The sequence below is a fragment of the Dasypus novemcinctus genome, chromosome 21, assembly GCF_030445035.2.
Source record: "Dasypus novemcinctus isolate mDasNov1 chromosome 21, mDasNov1.1.hap2, whole genome shotgun sequence".
NCBI classification, from domain to species: Eukaryota; Metazoa; Chordata; class Mammalia; order Cingulata; family Dasypodidae; genus Dasypus; species Dasypus novemcinctus.
In genome coordinates, this window is record NC_080693.1 from 58617837 (window position 1) to 58638710 (window position 20874).

The 20874-nt window shown below is 56.2% G+C and overlaps 2 protein-coding genes across 4 annotated transcripts; one reads left to right on the plus strand and one right to left on the minus strand.

Moving 5' to 3' along the window:
• Positions 1 to 197: 197 nt before the first annotated feature.
• On the plus strand, positions 198 to 4050 carry RPL19 (ribosomal protein L19). Of its 2 annotated transcripts, none has more exons than XM_004454945.5 (6): positions 198 to 311; positions 1251 to 1357; positions 1939 to 2061; positions 2793 to 2913; positions 3259 to 3369; positions 3829 to 4050. In XM_004454945.5, the coding sequence occupies exons 1-6, from the start codon at positions 307 to 309 to the stop codon at positions 3950 to 3952; spliced, it is 591 nt and encodes a 196-aa protein (XP_004455002.1). In that variant the 5' UTR covers positions 198 to 306; the 3' UTR covers positions 3953 to 4050. The 2 variants fall into 2 exon arrangements, with proteins under 2 accessions (XP_004455002.1, XP_071066736.1); XM_071210635.1 differs by lacking the exon at positions 198 to 311 and adding an exon at positions 352 to 436.
• A 4169-nt stretch (positions 4051 to 8219) lies between these two features.
• Positions 8220 to 20801, minus strand: STAC2 (SH3 and cysteine rich domain 2). 2 transcript variants are annotated; one of them, XM_058284152.2, is made up of 11 exons: positions 20311 to 20801; positions 13859 to 14162; positions 13390 to 13487; positions 13123 to 13213; positions 12009 to 12121; positions 11848 to 11920; positions 11694 to 11755; positions 11152 to 11249; positions 10771 to 10822; positions 10292 to 10429; positions 8220 to 9797 (listed from the first exon to the last, which is right to left on the minus strand). In XM_058284152.2, the coding sequence occupies exons 1-11, from the start codon at positions 20398 to 20400 to the stop codon at positions 9693 to 9695; spliced, it is 1224 nt and encodes a 407-aa protein (XP_058140135.1). In that variant the 5' UTR covers positions 20401 to 20801; the 3' UTR covers positions 8220 to 9692. The 2 variants fall into 2 exon arrangements, with proteins under 2 accessions (XP_058140135.1, XP_058140134.1); XM_058284151.2 differs by having other exon boundaries at positions 9589 to 9797; positions 10744 to 10822; positions 20311 to 20488.
• Positions 20802 to 20874: the final 73 nt, after the last annotated feature.

The following is a 20874-nucleotide window of genomic DNA, read 5'->3' on the forward strand; positions in this document are numbered from 1 at the left end:
ATCCAATACCCACGTGATCAGAGACCCTTGATGCGCATGCCTAGGAGGAAATTGGACTATACCACTTTGCTCTGCAGGAGGTTATAGTTTCTATATTTTTAAGTTAAAAACCAATTCCCAATATTGGGCATTTATTATTTCGGGGTCTGAACAGAGACTACAAGTGAGTTTAGGGTGGCGGAAGAAGAAAGAGATGGAAGGAAATACGGTCGAAAAGCCGAGCAGGGGATGGGCTCTACCCTTCGCAGATAATGGGAGGGGCCTGGCCTTACCGAGTTCTTTCCTTTCGGCGCTGCTGCCGCAGCCATGAGGTGAGGGCTTGCCGGTCTCCTGTCTGGCCTGGCCCGGTTGGGGGACGGTGGGCTCGATGCCGTGATCCCGGGGGAAGGGAGATGGGATGGAGGCAACTTTGAAGAGGCGGGTCTCAGAGCTCGGGGTAGGCCGCAGTGCGCTGGATCCCGGGCTCGAGAGAACGGAGACGAGGGAGTGTCCTGGGAACTCGGGACTGGCTAAAGGGTTGCGGCGGTCAGGCCCGGCGCCCGAGGCGTGTCGGGGGCAACCCACGTGGGCTGAGGAAGGGCAGCTGGGGGGACTAGGCTGCGGTCCTCTTAACCGCCTGGAGCCGAGCTGATCTCTGCTTTCGTGTGACGTGGGACCAGCCTTGGCGCAGGCCCAAGGCTTCCGACTATGGGGCCTATGGGAGGCTGTTTGACGCCTTCCACCCGATTCACTGAGATAAGGCCGTCCATTTTTGTTCTTCGTTTATTCTTACTGTGATAAGACGAGAAAAAGACAACCAGAAATCAAACTTGCCTGTATCCCCAGATTAGAAAGAAGGTCCACAGGCCTCGGATATTTTACTCTGAACACTGTTTTTAGCGCTGGGCACCAGAAAGGGCATAAGCCCCCCTCTCCATCCCAATTTTATCGTTTGCCTCAGTTTCTAGAGGAGGAAGCTGAGGCATAGAGCGTTTAAAGCATAGCTGGGACTGGACTAAAACTTCATCCCAGGGTGACCAGCTCAAAGGTGGTGATTTTGTAAAGGTCCTTGCTCTGGGTCTGCTGTGGTGTGGGTGGCAAAAGAAGGGAGGTGTGTTTGCCCTATAATGCAAGTACTTATACATAATTTATCTACTTCCATGTGTATGTGATACAACATTAAAAGACTTTGGAGAGTGGGTCTTGCTGGGGGTGCACATTATTGCCAGAAGTGGCTTCCAGGACCTGATAGAGTTTTCTGTATGCCACAGTATGCTCAGGCTTCAGAAGAGGCTTGCCTCCAGTGTCCTCCGCTGTGGAAAGAAGAAGGTTTGGTTGGACCCCAATGAGACCAATGAAATCGCCAATGCCAACTCCCGTGAGTAGTTGTAATCAGTGTTCATTCTACACTCTTCCTCCCCACGCATAACCTGTGTTAGGGAAATAACAGGATTCTGTTGACTCTTTTCAGACCTGGAAAAGTACTTGGTCTGTGGATCCTATAAAATGGAGGATTTGCAAAAGTAGGGTGATGCCAGAGGTTCCTTTTTCTTGACATTTTCCAGAGGAACAGGATAGAAATGTTACATTAGTGGCTGTTTCCAGAGGGGTGTTATGTTTTATATCTACGTGCAAGATTTGTACATGTGTTAAACTAGGATTGGGAGGGGAAGAGATTCCAAGGAAGTGATGAATTGGGAAGACTCGGGCTCAGATCTTTAAGAGAGGTCTGTTGGCATATTAATATTCAAGGCAGATAGCCCAAATATATTTTTTGCATATGCTCTGAAATAACTTAAAAGGAAGAAATGTAAAAAGAGAGAAAGCAAGAAATATCCAGAAGTAGTTCTTCCATTGTAGACTGCTGTGCCAGGGATCTGAAAACTTGGATTGTGGGTTGTAGCTGGTGCTCTAGGGGCTGAGCCCAGTTCAGTGACTAGGTGCATTGTGTTTTTCCAGGTCAGCAGATACGGAAGCTGATCAAAGATGGGCTGATCATCCGCAAGCCTGTGACTGTTCATTCCCGGGCTCGATGCCGAAAAAACACCTTGGCCCGCCGGAAGGGTAGGCATATGGGCATAGGTAAGTGTGGTTTTCTGTTTTTATCATTGACTTAAGAAATACTGGGTGCTTGAGTCTGCAGTGAGGATACGTCAGATATTTGTACTTGGGATCTTCCTGTTCCTTTTCTCATTCCATGATGTTTGGTGTTTTCTGCCTGTGTGCAAATCAGAACGTTGGTACTCGTGTTAGAGTTGAAGACGGTCTTGGTAGAAAGAATTCACATTTATTGAGCCCCTGCTCTATGCCAAGGATTAAGTATTGTCCTATTTGATTTTAAAACCACTTTTTGGGATAAGAGTGATTTAAGGAGCTCAAGGTCATGCCACATTCAAAGCCCCTCCCAGCATACCACATACAGGCATGGTGTGTGCCCTACCATGTCCATATTCTGCATGGAGTAAAGGGGGGGATACCTGCCTTGTTTCCACTTCACCAAAAATTGAGTGAATGAAAGAAGAGGTTTTAAATATTAGCAGTTCTCTCTGTGGGTATGCCAAGACCATTGAATGAACACTTAGGTGGATTGTATGTTGGGTGACTGTTTGAAATTTTAAAATACTTGCAATCCTCATCGGTAAAATGGCAACAATGTTGTGAGATTTAAATGAAATGTTTGGCACGGGACACAGTGAATTATAAAACATTTCAGAAGTTGGTAGCTGTCCTTTTTTGGCTCTAGTAACTGACTTGAGATGGACACACTCCATGAGCCTGGGCAATGATTGATTCCTAACCCATCTTCTCGGCAGGTAAGCGAAAGGGTACTGCCAATGCTCGCATGCCTGAGAAGGTAACCTGGATGAGGAGGATGAGAATTCTGCGCCGTCTGCTCAGAAGATACCGTGAGTCTAAGAAGATTGACCGCCACATGTAAGCATATCCTTCTAGGTCCACCAAGACCCGTTTGCTGCTCTGAAGGCTTATCCTTTGCACAGACATGAGCTTTGTCTCATTGGCCTTGGGGAAGGAGCCATGTACCTTAGGCTTTTCCAGAGAAGTTACTCCATTCTGGTCAGTTTTTCTTTTTTTCCCCCCAAATACACCAGGATAGCCCAAGAATTGACTCTAGAAACTGTACAAATCTAGGTTTGGGGAAAAAGTGGTCCTTACAGCAATAGAAAGGGAAGGAATCCAAGGTGCTTAGTGTCCTTGAGGTAAAGAAGCAACTCAAAGGGGCTTGATCTCTAACCAGACTCTCTGCTCCTTTACCTGCAGGTACCACAGCCTGTACCTGAAGGTGAAAGGGAATGTATTCAAGAACAAGCGGATTCTCATGGAACACATCCACAAGCTGAAGGCAGACAAGGCCCGCAAGAAGCTCCTGGCGTAAGTTTTTTTAGGAATTGGTCTCAGCCTTGTGGGGGACAGATTCTTTACAGTTGTAAGGGTCAGGGGGCTCTTAGAAGGTGGCCCTGGGTTCAGTCTTAGGCACAGAACCTGCCTTGATTTAAATCAAAAGTCCCAAAGGACCTATGGGTGTTGGTTTTAGAAGGCTTTAAGGAGTTCTCCTGAGACAGTTAAAATGTGCTCAAGCCTAAATCTTGACTGGTATGTAGTCAGAAGTACAGATGTTGTGTTAGGGACATATGCCCAAACTTCCACTTAGTTAGGGACATATGCCCAAACTTCCACTTAGTTAGGGACATATGCCCAAACTTCCACTTTGTTGAAGCAGGAACTTTTCAACTCCCATTCCTCCTGCTGACTAGGATCGAAGGGAGAAGTCTGGGAACATGGCTCCCATCTTCCCAGCCCACTGACCCTCATTTCTCTTACCTTACCCAGTGACCAGGCTGAAGCCCGCAGGTCCAAAACCAAGGAGGCACGCAAGCGCCGTGAGGAGCGACTACAGGCCAAGAAGGAGGAGATTATCAAGACTCTGTCGAAGGAGGAAGAGACCAAGAAATAAAGCTCCCCTTCTCTTGTCTGTATATAGTTGCCTCAGCAGTTATATTGATCAGTCATTCAATAATAAATCAAGCCCTTATCTGCTTATCTCTCTGCTTCTCCCTGAAGTTTCTGGTATTTTGTGGGTATTTGCTATTTAGAGGGCCAGAGCTGGCCTCACCTTGGGAGAGAAAGATGCATTTTGCCTTGTTTTGGTGGGATATGGGGCGGAATATGAAGTGTGGGGAGGAGTGGTGCTTTCCACCTAAGCCTCCAGAATGCTCTGCTTCAAAACTGCCCTTCACAGCAGAGCATGAGTGGCAACCTCAGAAGTGGTTTTTCAGAATATTGGTTGGTTACAAATAGGAAATATGTTAAGTTAAATAAATTCAAGATGTTTAGGAAGTAAATTAGGACTTGGTAAACACTGATTGTGGAGCCTAAGAAAGAAGTCCCACTTGATCCCCAGGTCTCAAGCTTTGGAGGAATGGGGTGGAAAGGCCTTTGGTGATAATAAGGAACTGATGAGAGTAGTGGGGACAGGCTAAATGAGTTGGATATGTTGAGTGGTGTTTTGGGGGACAGATGCCCCAGGTGGGAGGGATTAGCAGCCAGATTATGGCAGCTCAGGTGAGGGCTCTGGGTTGGGGAGGGAAATTGGGTAAAGAGGGTTCCTCCCCTCAGTACTGGACACATCTGGAACTGGGGTATCCTTTCTTGGTGTCCTCCCTGCTCTCTACCCCTCTCCTGAGGAACTTGAGTTGACCAATGAGAAGGCTAGTCAGGAGCCCTTCAGGGATATACTGGGCAGATGGGAAAAGGCTGCACCCTAGTGGGAAAGGAAGGGCTCGGGCAGTGCATTCCCCCTCCAGGTCTGGTGTCCTTGTCCTCATCCACTCCTGAGTCTGAGAGGTGGGGAAAGAGCAGCAGAAGGGAGCAAATCCTAGGCTTGGTGAGAACTGTCCAGAGGAGCTCCACCATTGTCCATGCATTGGTGCCTGCGTTGAGAAGACACCACTTTCTGGCGTCCCCTATTGCCATTGCAGCAGCAGCCTGTGGAGGCTTTGTCCTTAGCTCTTGTTCCAAGCCTTTGCCTTTTAAAGTGGGGAAGTTGGAGCCAAGAAGAAAAAGAGCCTCGATCAAGTACCAAGTTTGATGCCTAGGGCATCTCCTTGACCAGATCTGGCCTGAAAAGGTGGAAGTGTTGGCGGTCTCCTGGACATCAGAGGGAAGGCAGGAAAGGGGAATGAGGCAATCCTATGGGTGGGGCTCCTGAGCCTGCAGCACAGATTCAGGTTCCACCCTGGACCAGGAGATGGTGCTGTTCTCACAGGTCACTGCAAGTCTAGAAAGCTAGTCCAGGAATGTTTGTGCTGGGTGGTGGGCGTGGGCAAGATTTATGGACCTGTGGGAAACCTTGGGTTCAGTAACTTCTTTCCAAACCTCACCCCAGGCCTGAAGGCAGTCTCGGGGTGGGGGTGGAGGGCTCCATTCCCACCTGACTCACACAGGAAGAACCCCTAAAATGATCACTGGATCTCTTCCAGGTCCTGGAGCATATGAAAATCTGATTAAAAGATGCGTCCTCTCTGTATGTTGTACATGATCTTTCTGTAAATCTACAACTTCTCTAATTTAAGAAAACAAGCCGTGTCTATTCTGTTAAGAGCATACAACTGTCCACATCAAATAATTTTACTTACCCTTTAAAGGGGTTTTTGACCCTCAGGTAGACTCCCTGAGCAAGCCCAACTCTTCTCTGGATGAGGAAACGGGCCCAGAGGGGCACTGACTCACCCAGGACGTCACCATTACATAGCCACCAGCACCTGCCTCTGATTCTGAGACTGCAGAGGGTGTGATTCAGAGTGGAGCGGAGTGCTGCAGAGGTACTGAGCATGCTGCTGCTGTAGCAGGGGTTACAGGGTTCTCTGGCCTCCCCGGTAGCCTCTCTGAGTAGGAGAGGGACCACCTAGGCTGGCTGCCCTCAAAGCCCTGGCAGGTCTGAGGCTGAAAGTATACTATCACCTTCCTTGCCTGCCTTGGCAGGTACCCCCAGCCTGTTCCAAGAACTGGGGAAGGAGAAGGGCTGAAGGAGGTTGCAGATGGTGGTGTTGCACAGAGGGGCTCATTCTGTCCTTGTTTCCTCCCCCCCGCTCCCCCCCGGGAATCCATCTCTCTGCCTTTTTAGGCCTCCCTATCCCCAGCTCCTTTTGTGTCTTCCCTAAGCCCAGGATACCTGTATACTCTGCAATACATGCCTGGTGAAGCTAGGGCTGAGCTAGGGGATGGAGGGCATGTGTGGGTCAGAGACAATAGTCAAATGCACGGGTGGCACCACCAGCAGGCCCCTGGGCATCCTCTGCCCCAGCCAATAGTGTTGCTGGTCCATCTACTCCCAGAATGGGCACAGAGGAAGATGGAGGCTACAATGGGGGCACCAGCTGTTCCCAGCCCCCAGGCTGTAAACATGTTGTCAGTGGGTTCAGCCACCCGAAAAAGCTGCTGTGTTCAGCAGAGCAGCAAACAGGCTGGAGAGGAGGCGGGGGTCCAGGCCATCTGCTGACTGGTGGCAGACCCCCAAGTGGGGGGGGGCATGCAGGAGGCCTGCTTGCTGGCTCTTGCCCTCTCCTATGGGGTAGGAATTTAATCCCTGGAGCCACTGGCCCAACATCACAGAGTGTCTCTGTCTCCATCTTGTTGGTGTAAGGCACTGAGGGACCCAAGATGGGGTAGAGAAAGACCTGAACTGAGAGGCAAGAGACACCATTTCTGGGACTGGCTTGACCAGTAATTTCCCCAGGGGACTTAGTCAAGCTATGAACCCTCTCTGGGCCTTGGACACCCCACCTACAAAAGGACAGGGTTATGCAAAATCATAGAGACAAAGAAAATTACAGGTGACCAGGTGGGAGGTGGCGGTGGGGAATGGGGAGTTAATGCTTGATAGGCACAGCGGTTCTGTTTGGGGTGATGGAAAGCTCTTGGTAATGGATGGTGGCGGTGGTAGCACAGCACTGTGAGTGTAATTGATACCTTTGAATTGAATACTTGTAAGTGGTTAAATGGGAAATGTTAAAAGCTTTAACCGGGTCAGGGCTGGATTGGATAATCTGTATGAGGGTGGATAAACCATCTTCCATTGGTATCTCGGTTTGCTCATCTGTGTAAGTGGGATACTGCCACCTTCACCAGGTCATTGAGAGGATTAAAGGAAATTAAATACCTGGTATGGTCCCCAGGGCACAGTAGTCGGGGATTTATGTGAGTTTTCTCTTTAAGCTGCAACCTGGTTTTGTGACCCCCTTTCCATCCCCACTGTCAGGGATCCTAGGAAGGGGGTGGGACCCCCTTGTTCTCCTGCTTCACCTCAACCTCTGCAGCCTTCCCTGGGTGAAGGGGCCCAGTGAAGGCTCAGGCAGAAGGAGCCAGGGTCTGGGCCCCCCCGACCTACCTTGTTGGCCTGGGAAGGCCGGAAGCCAGACCCGGGCCCCCACCCCCTCTTCATTCCGGCAGCTCCGGCTTTGCCCTGACACCCCCGCAGCCTGCCTCTCGCTCCCTCCCCTCTCCCCTCTGCCTATAAATAGCCGGGACGTGGCGATGACGTGCCCGGGAAGGCGGAGGGGAAGGAGGCAGCTCTGCCGGAGCAGGTGGGCGGCAGCATGGCCGCGGGAGGGGCGCACTGCCGCCGCCCCCTCCGTGCCGGGCTCCCGATGACGGGAGCGACTGAGTCATCTCAGGGCGCCGGGTCCGCGACTGTCCCCGCCGCCAGCGTTTCGGTCTCGGGCTTGGAGGGCTGCGGGACGAGGTTGAGCGCGGTTGACCTCGCGTGGACATTGAGGTCCCCCAGGCCCCTGGCACGGCGGGGCTCGGAGGGCACAGCTGGGCGGACGGGAACGGTCCCGACGCGCAGAGGTGTGCGCGCCCCGTGCCGCGCAGGTGCTCGTCCAACCCGAACGTGCCCGGCAGCGCCCACGCTGACCTCCAGCGTCCCCTAAACCTCCTCCTCCGTCCTTCCTGGGGTTCTTTCAGCCTCACGCTCCCCTTTTGTCTTTCCCAGCCCTTTCTCTCAGAAACGCTGCCAGATCCCGCCTTTCTCAGGCTGCTGAGTGGAAGGAGGTGAGAAGGCACGGCGACCCTGGCCCCGCCAGCGGGGGCCCCCAAACCCCGCCTCTCGGCGATCAGCAAATCTTCCACCTTCAGTCTTGTCCCCTCCCAGTTTCCCCAGCCTCGCTCGCTAACTCCCCGCCCCCTTCCTCCCTCTTCCCTGAGCAGATTCACAGAGCACATTGTCTGGGACAAGAAACATTTAATTAGGGTTCTGGGGGCTCAGCAGTGCCCCAGCAGACCCATCATGCAGCCTCATGTACAGAGGGCATTGGGCCCGCCCCTGGGATATTGCTAGGCGGTGGCCTCATGGCAGCAAACAGGGCAGTGTGGCTTGAGCCCCCCTCTGTAGGTTAGAAGGGGGCTGGGCTGAGGGGTTGTTGGGTAGGAGAGCCTGTGTCCCTCCCACTGCATGGGTGTGTGTGTGTGCGTGCATGTGTGTGACTGTGCCCAGGATGGGGGTGGCATTGGCTGGCATGATCAAGGGCATGAGAGGAGGCTCTGAGTTTGGGGTGGGTGGCATCAAAGTAAAGCAGCCTGCAAGGGAGGGTCCTCTTTGTGAATGCCCACGCCCCCCCTGCCCCCCGGGGTGCCTTGTGGCCATACAGAACAGTCCACCTTCCTCCCTGTCTCCTTGCTCTGTGTCCAGGATGTGGAAGCAGATTCAGCCAGAAAAGGGGCTCCTGAAACAGCAGCCCTTCCCCTGCAGCGCCCAGGGAGAGGGTGAGGAAGGGCCACGGGTGGTCAGCCCTGAGCCCCGGGGACAGGCCTGGTGTGGCAGGCAGGGAGCTGTCCTTCACCTGCTCCTCTGAGGGCTGCGTTCCTGCAGGACCACGGGCCTCTGGAGTCCTGACAGGGAAGCAGAGCTGTTCCTGACCAAGCACGTTTTTGTTCTTAGTTTGGTTTCTGCGTGCAGGCTCTTCACGGGGTCCTTTTCCGGTGGACAAGAGTAGGTGAGCTGCTCTGGGGCAGTCGTTTTACTTGAGGGACAGTCAGTGATTTGCCACATGCTCCCTGAACCCCAGCCCTCCCCTCCTCTGCTGGCCCAGGTTTCAAGTAATGGGAGAGATTCCTGCAGAACTTTCCTGAGAACTGAGGGAATGACAAAGGTGGAGAGAGCAGGGGCTGGACTCAGGAGACTCCCACGGCCCTGGATCCCCTCCCGACCCAGGGTGGAGGGCTGAGGGGCCCCAGGAAGGCCCCCTCTGCAGGCCCCATTTCAGAGGGGCAGACACAGAGCCACACACACACAGACCCAAGCAGAAGCTCCAGGGGCAGAAGGGCGGTGTCGGGCATGCAAGGTGGTGGGAGGCCAGGAAGACGTTCTGCAAGAAGCAGCAGGGGAGCTGCCCAGAAACGCCCCCCAGGGCTGCGCTCTGTGCTGCACCAGACTGGAGCCTGGGAGTACCGGGTGGACCTATCTGGAGCTTCCCCATTACCTCCTACTTTCTCCTCCCCGTTTTCCCAGTTCCAGATGAGGAACTCACTCAGGGCACCCCCACCCAGGAAATAAAAACTTCCTCGTGTAGGTGGCTCCTAAACCATGTCGAGTGGCACCTAGGAAGGGTGTGGACAAGGACTCCTGCTCCCCTCCCAGGGCCAGAAGCAAGGGCCAGGCATGGGCAGGGGTGGCATCTGGGTTTTCTTGGCTCCTCTCAGATCTCGGTCAGGGCGTCGGCTGGCACCAAGCCCCGCTTCTTGCCACTGCTGACGCGGATGAAGCCGTCAGCATCCTTGCTTCTGCCCACGCCCACACAGATCTGAGCAGGAGAGACCCGGAGCTGAGGCCAGGCACTGAGGCCCGCTGCTGGGCCTGCAGCTGGGGTGAGGGGCGCAGCACCCAGGAGGCGCTGGGCGCAGCAGGAAGGCCAGGACTTCAGAGCTGACCCTGGAGATTAGCTGGTCTAATGCCCACCTCCACTCCCATTTCACAGAGGAGGTCACAGAGCCAAAAGGACTTGCCCCAGGTTACTCAGTGAGTAGAGGCCGAGTCAAGATTCAACCCAAGCCTCTGGATTCCTAACCCAGTGTGCGCCCCTCTCCCAAGCTGCCTCGAATATAATTCAGCCTCTGTCAACCACCAGTGCCAACTCGCCAACAGTGGGCGACAGGAAGGCTCTGCAGTTCCATCACTTCTAACCCTCCTGCCCTCCTCCTGCAGGGGCAAGCAATCTCCGGGGCAAGGGCCTATGTCCGCTCTTGCCTCTTTCACTGCCCCCACCCTTCAGCCACTGGGGGGCCCCCAGGCACGCACCTGGTTCTCCTTGAGGCTCATGTAGCCCTGTTCCTTGTTCCCGGAGAAGGGCTGGCAGCAGCGCCAAACATTCTCACCTGGCCTCACCCGCTGCACGAAATTGGCTGGGAAGAAGCCAACGCGGTCACCGATCTTGCCCTGGGGGTGAGGCTGGCATTGAGCACCCATGCCACACCCCCTGCTCCAAATCCTACTCCATTCCAGCGCAACCATCTTCCGGATGCCTGGGCGCTCTATATCCCAGCCCCCAGCTGGATACCTTCTGGGCTGGGGAAGGCACGAGGCGGGCAGACAGGCAAGGCTGAGGCCGTTGAGGGGCAAAATGGAAAGCAAGGGCCCAGGGTTGCCCCTAAGCTTGACTAGGGCCGGTGGTTGGAGAAGGGGAGGTGTTTGGGTCCTAGAGAGAAGGTAGGGGCAGTGCCCATTGAAGAAGGGGGTCCCTTGGCAACCACCCTGCGAGGCCACGCCTGCCCAGGCACCTTCCACCAGTCCTCATTTGAGTCGTCCACCAGCATGATCCGATCTCCAGGCCTGAGGGAGGAGAGAGCTGGGGTAGCCTGGGGGGCAGGGGGACCCTGCTCCCCTTCCCCTCCCCAGGGTCCCTGGGCACCCAGATGTCCTGTGTGCCCCTCTTGGCCCAAGGGTATGTCAGATACCCCCCAGGAGAGGGCCCTGGGCAGCCAGCAGGAGCTGTGACATCAACACAAATCGCTCCCAGACCTGGGCAGCTCCGGCTCCTGTCTGGGCTCAGCAGCCTCAAGCGTGTAAGGAGATGTTTCCTGAAGGCCCCTCCACACTCACTTTCCACGGGCTGGGAGGGCAGAGCCCGGGCTGGGAGCCAGGCCACAAAGAGGACTTACTGCAGGGCCAGGTCATTGTGCTCCTGGGGCAGAAACTTGTAGAGTGCGACGTAGGAGTACATGGGCCCTACCTCCTTCCGCAGGGGAGGTTTGGGCGGCTGTGGGGAGAACTCTGCATCAGCTCCGGGGAGGCCGACACCCTCACTCCACCCTCCACTTGACCAGGTCTTCCCTAGGGGCTAGGAGTGGGACACTGCCGGTCCTGGGTTGGTGACAGGGACAGGTAAGATTATCCTACCTCTATACTTGAGCACCCAAGGGGACTAGGCCAGGCCTGGAGAGGGGAGAGGTTCTCTGCCTGCTGTACCCTGGAAGGGCCCACCCATAGGCCCCGGGCCAGTGGTGGGGGAGGGGTAGCACCGCCTGGCTCCCCACCCTGGCACTGCCCATCCCTGCGCACTGAGGCTAAAGGATAGAGCAGGGATGGCCCCCTCACTGTGCCCGCTCACCATGTTGCCTGCCTCTGGACCAACGGCCAGGAGAAGCGCCAGCCCCTTCCCCTCCATCTGGCCTGACCCCCTGGAGGCTGCTAGTAAACTCACCTGCTGTCCAGGGCTCTTCTGCTCCGGTCCTGACCCTTCGTTCTCGCCTGGGGCTGTGAATACTGGAGATGCCAGGGTGGGGCTAGGGTGTGAGGCAGCAGGGAGTGGCCCCCCACTGCACCCCATTCCTGCTCGAGCCCCACCTCCCACTCACCACTGTCACCCGGAGCCTCCTCCGAGCTGCGGATGCTGCCTTCCCCATCCTCGGTCAGCTCATCCCGCTCGCTCTGGGAGCAGAGAAGGGAAGGCTCAGCCACGTGGGCTCCGTGCCCAGAGGCCCGCCCCCCAGAGGCCACCCTGTGGTGCCCACCATACCAGGCTCCGCGTGGGGGACTCAGAGGTGCTGCTGAAGCTGGAGCGGTTCATCAGTGCCAAGGAAGTGCCATAGCGCAGCGTCTCGTAGACAGGATCCACCTTCCCGCCGGCCCCTGCCGAGGAGCCCCCTCAAGGCTGGCACCCCAGCAGCTAGCTGTGCTTGGCCCCAAAGCCCTGGACACCCGTGGGGCCCCCTGGCTCAGACCCTGCCTGCACCACAGGATGGCCCAGATCAGCAGCCCAAGGCTGACCTCGCCGCCTTCCCGTCCCTCGCCCTCCCAGGCCTGCCCCGTCCCAAGGACAGCACCGCCATCCTCCCATGGTACCCTGCATCTAACCATCGCCTAACCTTACCGCCCAAACAGCTCCTGAATCTGCCCACTTCTCTCCATCCCCACTGCTGCCAGCCTTGTCCAAGCTACCAAACTCTCTCTCCTGGCAACTGCCACAGCCTCCCAGCTGCTCTCCCTGCTCCCCCTCCAGCCCCTCCCATTCACGCAGCAGCCAGAATGCTCTTGTAAAAACACAAACACTGTCCTCAGAATAAAGTCCAAAGAATAATCCTAAAATGGACTCCAAGACCTTGCACCAATGGTCCCTTTACACCCTCTCCCTCTCACTGCCTTGGCTCCAGTCACCTTGTCCTTCTTTCTTTAACTCCCTGCCCCTGCTTGCCTTGAGCCTTCCTCTGCAGCCACCAATGTCCCCCCGATCTGACTCTGCAGACAAGGCCAGTGCCCTTTTATATTCTCTCTTCATTCCCTATCCTTCTAGTTCAAGGCACTTATCTTAATGGTATGTAGCTGGCTGTGGGATTATCCACTTAATGCCTATCTCTCTTTGGAGACTACAGTCTCCACCTTCTTCAGAGCTGTGTCCCAGGGTCTGCTATGGGGCCTGGCCCTTAGTAGGTGCTTGATAAAGTGTTTGTTAGGTGACAAGTATGAATGAAGCCCTACATTTGGGACAGGGGCATCCAAAGGAGGGAAATGGAGCCCGTGGCAAGTTCTGAGGCTCCAGCATGACCCAAGTGCCCGCCTGAGAAATACATGGGTTTCTTGTTGCCCTCCAGTGGCAGTGGAAGCAGGGACAACGGGGGCTAGGCAGCACTCACCAGTGGGTGGAGACTCTTTGCTGATGGCAGAGGCTGGTGGCGGCTCATGCACCAGGAGGGGGGAGCTGAAGTTGCGGCGGAAGGAGGTGGACTGTGGCAAGAGGGGGCAGAGAGAGGGCATGGGGAAGTCTAGGCCCAGTGAGAGTTTGGCTGCGCCCAAACCCAGAGACCACCCCACTGGAAGAGCCAGCCTTGAGGGGCACTCCTTCCACAGTGCCGGTCCCAGGGGCTCCTCACACCTAGCCGTCTCTGCAGGGCCCCACTCACCGTCTTGCCTGGGCATTGCTGGTGGGAGATCTCCTCAGAGCACCAGAGATGGACGCTGACTTTGCATGTCTTACATCGCAGGCCTTGCTTGGAGTTTCCTGGAAGGAATTTGGTTTTGGCAAATGGGGTTGGTCAGGAGAGGGTACTCGTTGCAAGGAGCAAAGGAGGCGGGTTAGGGCATGGGGGGAGAGCAGGAGCTTGTGCATCTTCACACCAGCCCCGGGGCCTAGCACCCACCCCTCATACGGTCAGGGTGTGGACTGGCACTGAAGCCAGAGTCCATAGAAAGCACAGACAGCAGCCCCCGGTACCCCCCAACCAAGGTGCTCCTTTGACTGCCCAGGGTGAGAGGCACAGTGAAGATCGGGGATCCAAATAGCAAGAGCCCAATATCAGATAGTTCCATGGACCCCCTCTTCAGGACCCGCCTGAGCCCCTCCCCTCGCAGGTCCCAGCACCCAGCACCTACCCACAATGAGCTGGTGGCACAGCTCACAGGGGCTGGCTCTCTTGAAGATGTGTTCCTGGAAGCTGTGCAGCCTCACTTGTTTGAGTGGTGCCAGGGGGCGTGGGATTGGGCAGGGGGAGGGGGCTGGGGTGGGCAAACCCCTGTCTATGGATGCCGGTGGGGGGGAGGGAGGAGGCAGCGGGGTTGGGGGCGTCAGCAGCACCTCGGTCGGGCACTTGAGCTCAGAGCCCGAGCGAAGGAAGTTCTCCACACTCTTACTTCGGAGGATGGTCTTGAGGGAGAGTGAGCGCTTGAACCGCTGCAGCTGACAGAGGAAGAAGGGGCTGTGTGAGCCCAGAGGGGCTGACCCATGGCGGGTTCCCCTCCTTCAGGAGGGGCAACATGGGGCCTGAGGACCAGAGCTGAGATGAAGTACTAAGAGAGAGGCTCCCAAGTCCCAGACAGTGGGTCACAATCCCAGATGCCTGCCGGAGTAGGCAGGTAATCTCCATGAGGAAAGGCAGTCTGGTTGGGCAGGCATACATTTAGGAATGGCGGGGACTGTGGCAAACTGGACAACTATGACCTCTTTGAAGGGAGCAGCTGCTCCTCTAGCCATTTGAGGCTAGTTCATTGGCCCAATGTTGCTAGGTTTCCAATTTTTCAAAAGTTATTTAGACAGGGGAGCAGGTGTGGCTCAGGCTATTGGGCATATACCTCCCATGTGGGAAGTCTCAGGTTCAGTTCCTGGTGCCTTAGGGGGGGATAAATTTAAAATAAAATAAATAAAGTAAAAAATAATAAAACTTTTTTTAAGAAGCTATCTAGACATTCATGTGAAATTGGAGAGAAATAAATTCAAGAGGAGTTATTTCTTTTTTTTTCTTTGCACATATGTTAGTATACCATTTCTTATGCCTTGCTTTTTTCACTTAGTGGTAAATCTTGGTAATCATTCCATATCAAAACATAAAGAGTTTCATCATTCTTTTTTATGGCTGCATAGTATTTTATTGTATGGGTGTACCATGTTCTCAAGTTAAATAAAAATAACACTTTGGAAACCAAACAAAATATACGTACTGCCCAGTTTACCACCTGTGTTTGTGGATACCTGTGGGTGGGGCTGTGGTCCTGCTGGACCCTCACCCTCTGGGAGTTTGGCTGATTCTCCCTCCAAAGCATTTCTCCAGCCCATCCCTCATCACCTCCCTAGCCCCACCTTCGTCAGGCCCTAAAACCCCTAGGCTGGTTCGGGGCTCTAGCCCCCTGCCTCTGTCTTGACTATCGCTACTTTCCCTTCATATAGTCAAGGCCTTGCTAAAACCCTTCAGTGGCTCTGGGAGGTTCAGTCCAAGCCCCTCTTCCCCCGCCATGAGACTCTTCACTCAGCTTGGCCAAAGCTGCCTTCCCAAGCCCACTCTGACGATTAGCAAACCTGTGCTTTGAGGCCTCTGAGCTTTGGCACACATTTGTCCTTTTTTCCACTTTGTCTAATTTATCCTCCAAGGTTGTTTCAATGGGTCCTCCACTGGGAAGCCATCTCTCCTGCAGGAATTCTGTTTCCTGGAACCACTCTCAGCCCCCCCAGCCCCCAGCACAGATGTCCATCACAGGTTTATGTGGTTATTTGCTTCTCATCTCCTAGGAGACTGTGAGCCCCTTGAGGTTAGGGGCAGATTCAAATCCCCATGCAGGATCTCAACACATCTAGGCACTCAGTCATTGTTTGTTGAATAAACGATGAGCAAGTAGTGGGAATCCTAGAGGGAAGCCAAGTTCTGCAGTGCCAGGTTTATTCCGCAGTGAGGCCAGAGTTGATTTCCATCGCTCACTGGAACACACCCTACTGAGCCTGTCCAGAGCAATGGCCAGAAACCTCCCTAGCTCAGAGCTTTGCTCCCTTTTCCTTCTTGAGAGGCCCTTCTCCTCCGCCCACTCCTTTCCAGAGTAGAGAAAGAGGGCAGAGGCCTGGCTCCCGGCAGGGAGTCAGGCCCAGGGCTCCCAGCTGGCACGCCAGGTAGCCTATGTGTCAAGGCTGCCAGTGCGGCCACCGTGCCAAGGGCATGGAAGTGGTGGCCTCTCGGGAAGGCCAGCAGGCATGGAGACAGAGTGGAAGCAGAGAGGGTTGTCCATGTGGGCACAAGGCAGGCCCTGGGGAGCCAGCTGAGAGGCCAGAGCCCCAGGGAATGCTGCGTTGCCCAGCTCCTTCCAAAACCAGCTTCCTGGACAGTACTGTGGGCTTCTTTGTGCATCTGTGAGAAGTAGGTCCCCAGATGCCTGGGCGTTGGGACAGAGCTGGATGGCTGGAGAGAAAGACACCAGCCTGAGTCAGGCCAGCGGCCATCCAGGGCTAAATATGCCAATGGAGATTCTAATGGGCCCCAAGACGTAGGTGAACAGTCGGCTCTTCAGCCCGTGGGGTGGGAAGAGAGCACATGTACTCTCTAGGAGCACGTGCTGGAAGTGGGGGCAAAACCAAAGCAGCTGACTGAGGGCAAGTCACTTTATTTCCTCTCTCTGAGCCTCAGTTTCCCCAAATCCAAGTGGGAGAAAGTGGGACTAGATGCTCTCTAATCTATACAAGGCTTGGGCTCAAAAACCAGAAACTTAAATTCATGAAAGGTTGGCATCATCAGAGTGGTGGAACTGAGCTAGCACCCTGCACACAGCATCTCACTTAGTTCTGGCACTACCCTCTGAGGGGTAACTATCATTGTCCTACTTTTCAGATGAGGATGAAGGCTCTGAAGGGCTAAAGCACTTGCCCATGAACCCTTGGCCAGAATTTGAACCAGTGGCTTTGGCTCCTGAGCCAATGACCAGGAGTGGCCTGAGGCTCTGGGCTCCACCTTGGTCCCCACCTTTGCCTCTCAGCTGTTGCCAAGGGCCTTTCCACCAGATCAACCATGGAATTCGGGGTCAGAAGGGACCTAAAGAACAGCCACCTAGCGCAGTCCCTAACCTCATCCCTCTGCTGTGTCCTGGGCCACGTCCCCTCTGAATGGTTGTCTGGCTCTGTTGGTTGCCTCTTGTGATGGGAATCACACTCTCTCATTATTCCATCTTTGGGCAGCTGCAGTTGCTGGAAAGCGCTTCCCTATATAGAGCTGAAACCTGCCTCCCTGTGGTTTTTGTCTGTCGGCCCTTGTTCCTCCCTTGGCTCCAGAAAGGGCTACTCCCTTTGTACACATCAGCCCTTCACACATTTGAAGACATCAATCATGTTGCCTACTCCCAAGGCTGTGATTTCAACAGTCATCCCCATGGGATGAGATCTGCAGCCTCCCCACTCTCCAGCCTGTGCCCTTTCCTGGCACCCCCTGGCTTCAGTGCCAACAGCCACCTATGCAGGATACCATGGGCCCCTGGAACAGAATGTTCTCCAGACCAGCATGAAGGGCAGCTCCGATTCTGCCCGCCGACTCCATGGCTCAGGAGTGGGTCTCAGATCCTAGGATGGAGAGAAGCCCCCTGAAGCAGCACGCCACTCCAGTGGGCCAGCAGATGCCAAGGGCTGTGGCTGGAGAGGAGGATGGGGCACTTCTGCCAAATGGCTCGATGCCTACCCACTCCAGGACATCCGGTGTGACTACTCGGACCTCATCTTGGCTCATCCTGGCCAGGTACTCCTAGTTTCTGGAGTTTCTGGGACTCCTAGTTTCTGGAGAGGACCTTTCTGCGCGCGCACACACACACACACACACACACACACACACACTGCTCCCAGCTATCTTCTTGGCACCCCCACTGCCCCAGGACCCATTCTCAAAACAGGAAGTTGTCATGTGTCCTCGCCCATGAACCCTTTTCCTTCCACAAGTTCCTTCCACCAGGAACTTGTCTGGCTTGGAGCGTGGGCCACCCAGCGTGTTCTTCGGAATTCCTCCCCACCTCCCTACCCCCAGCCTGGCCCCTTCTTTCCTCAATTCCCAACATCGTCTCCTCACTTCCCGCCAGCTCCTGAAAGGGCACTAGGCAGCTGGTGGTGGGTGGTGGCGGACGTGGTGTGAGCTGACTCAGATGGCAGAGCTGGCATGGTGGGGTCTTCCCAGGGATGGCATCAAAAGGGGTGATGGGCAGGCCCCATGTGGCAGACTCTGGGATGGGGACCCAGAGAGGACTATGCCAACACTAGGAGGGTCACCGAGTAGTCTGGGTGCAGGGGTGAGACCCAACCTTAGGGTGGGCAGAAACCTGGACTCCTGAGCGGGTCAGAAATGCCCAGGGGGCATTTAAGCACTGAAGTATAAACGCTATGGGCACCATCTCCTTCTGCTGTACCTGCCTCACAATGAGCTGAGTGCGCAGCAACCAACTCTCACCCCTCCCCTGTAGTGTGGAAACAGAAGCTTCTTTGGGCCAGGTTTCGGTGGAGGGATGGAAGGAAGCTGGCAAGGGCCCTGAGTTCTCTCTCTGCCCTGCTGAGCACACACACCTACACACACACACAGCCTCACGTCCTAGCCTGTGTTGGCATTACTGAGTCCTTCCCAAGGGGAGGCATATAGGGAAGGGGTCAGAGGGACAGAGCCACTATTAGCCTGGTACAGAGGGACCAGGTCAGTGGGCAATCCCCCTCTTTCCCTGTTGTTTGGATCTTCATGATGGCATTGGAAGCTCCTTGAGCTGGGAGGAGGGTTCGCGGAGATCTCCAGGCCCTGACGTCCCCCTCCCCACACAGCTGAGCTTGCAGCCTGCGGGTTTGCTGAGGCAGCACTGCCCAGCTCTCCTGCCTGACTGGGGAGAGCTCCTAAGGAGGGGGAACTGGCAGACTGACCTTGGTGTAGGAAGCAGGGCAGGACCTGGGAGACCCAAGCCTCTGGGAAGCAAGCGGGGGACTGTGTAGGTTTGCCCAGGGCCAGTCGAGGGCAACAGATAAAGAGAGGGGCATTGGAACCCAGGGTGGGGCTCAGGGCCTGGGACCCTCTGCCTGAAAGAAGCTGTCACAAATATTCCAAACACTATCCCCGCCACCCTGAGACCTCATTCCTTTCCCAGGAGAGAGGTGGTTTTCTAAGAAGGAATGAATGCTGTGATCTGACATGCCAGAGCCTCATTCTCAGAAGGGGGCGCAGAAGACTGAGGAGTGAGGATCTGAAGGCTAGGGCATGGAGAACAGCTGGGTACTCCTGGTTTAGGAATGGGGAGCTACCTGGGAGGTCTTGGCCCTGCTCTTTACTCCCTGGACATCCTTTTGATGACCTTGACCTTGAGTTAACCTCATATCCTGAGGGGTGGTCTGGACAGATTGAGTCAGAGGAGGGACACTGGGAAGAGCTATAGATGAACTAATGATACCAGGCAGTAAGGGGGAGCCAAAGACCCCACCCATATCTGGTCTTCACTGCCCTGCTTCTCCTCTGGATGACAAGGAGCAGGGTGGGAACAGAGCACCAGGGTGAGTCAAGGGGAGGAAGTCCTGGCCTGAGGTCTGGAGAGCTGGCAAGAAGACCCTCGGCACAGCGCCTTCTCTCTCCAGATCCGCTCAGGATGCTTCCGCAGAACTTCTTGCGGGAGCGTTGCGAGCACCCAGAACTTGGAGAAGGAGTGGACGGATGGGGGGGTGGGGAGTGGAACGCCAGCGCGGCCTCCCCCCAGCCCTCTCCGCGCCCGGAGTCTGGGCTCCACCAGCCTGCACTGAGAAATAATTTATTCATTGTGACTCCCGCAGGAACCACAATCACACATAATTAGGGTTAATTATGACATTCATTAATTACGATGGCTTCTCTTTTTGCTTCTCCCGGCTCCCGGCGCCGTCCCGCTCCCGGGCTAGGGGTGGGGCTCCCGTTTTTCTGCTCTGGAGCCGCAACATCAGTCCCCCCCATCCCCGACCGCGACGGCCCGCGCTGCCGCAGCCCCCGGAGCGGACTTGGGCGCTGCGCACCCCCGGCCGCGGCCGCAGGTCCCCGGGCCTAAACGGGTGGGGGGGGGGACGCAGGATGCGGCGGGCCAGAGAGAGGGGCTCGGAGACCCTCAGAGATAAACAGAGACGCCAAGAGAAATGGAGAGAGACGCACATAGACAGACACCAAGGCAGAGACAAACAGGTTGTGGAGACCAATTCAGAGACACACGCAAAGAGGGGCAGAGTAGGAGCCAGCGACCTGGCGGCCGCGGAAGGGGGTGCGCCTCGCACGCACACGCGCGCGCACACCGGCCCACACCCGTACACACGCATCCACGCTCCCTCGGCCTTCGCCGCGCCCCTTCCCTCCCGCACAGCCGAGGTGCACCCGCCGTGGCAGGTGGCGACGGCGGGGGGCTCCGCACGCGCGCCCCGGCGTCTTGCTCGCGGGGGGCGCTCCTCTTGCCCCCTCCTCGCCGACCCACTCCCCTCCCCGGGGTCGAGCGCGGAGCCTCAGGGGTCACGCGGGACCTGCTCCCCTGAGCCCGAGCCCACAGTGGCGACCACGCTTGGGACCCCGGACGCCCCGGGCAGGGGCCGGGCTTCGCGTCCCCCGAGTTACCTTGGTTTCCTGGGGGGCGGAGACGGTCCCCGGGGGGGTGTGGGCGGCCGCGTCATCCGGCTCGTTCTCCTTCTCGCTCATTTCGGTCATGGTGGCGGGACAGCGACGGGCAGGGGGTCGAGACCCGACGGCGGGCCCGCTGGGGACAGGCCGAGTGAGTGGCGGCCGTCTCTCTGGGACTCCGAGGCCCTTCGGAGACGGCCCCCCCGTGAACCCCAGCAGGAGCCCTCTCAGGCAAGGCAGCCCCCCACTCCCAGGCGCGGGCGGAGAAAGTTCCGGGGCTGGTCGGGGAAGGGGAGGAAATGACACTGCGCGGCGGGAGCCTGCCGACCCCGGGCGCGAGGGCCGAGGGGCTGCAGAGGATGCTGCTCGGAGCGAGCGGAGGAGGGAAGTGGGGCCTCGGGGCTGAGCCGCGGGCGGGAGCGACGGCGCTGTCAGTGTCCGGCCGGCTCCGCCGTCCTCTGCGCCCGCCCCCCATTCCCTCCCACCCGCCCCCCGCGGTCCCCAGCCCGGCGCCCGGCGGCCCCTCCGCCCAGTCCTCGCCTTCCAACTTTGATTTAGGAG

What these genes read in the sequence shown, in the direction of transcription:
- STAC2 (XM_058284151.2), bottom strand. Translation starts at nt 20,400, where the DNA reads ATGACCGAAATGAGCGAGAAGGAGAACGAGCCGGATGACGCGGCCGCC. An exon ending in CAAAGAGTCTCCACCCACTG is followed by an intron (nt 12,122 to 13,122) that starts GTGAGTGCTGCC and finishes GCTCCTCGGCAG; the next exon opens with GGGCCGGCGGGAAGGTGGAT. An exon ending in AGAAGAGCCCTGGACAGCAG is followed by an intron (nt 11,250 to 11,693) that starts GTGAGTTTACTA and finishes TTCTCCCCACAG; the next exon opens with CCGCCCAAACCTCCCCTGCG.
- RPL19 (XM_004454945.5), top strand. An exon ending in GGGTAGGCATATGGGCATAG is followed by an intron (nt 2,062 to 2,792) that starts GTAAGTGTGGTT and finishes TCTTCTCGGCAG; the next exon opens with GTAAGCGAAAGGGTACTGCC. An exon ending in AAGAAGATTGACCGCCACAT is followed by an intron (nt 2,914 to 3,258) that starts GTAAGCATATCC and finishes CTTTACCTGCAG; the next exon opens with GTACCACAGCCTGTACCTGA.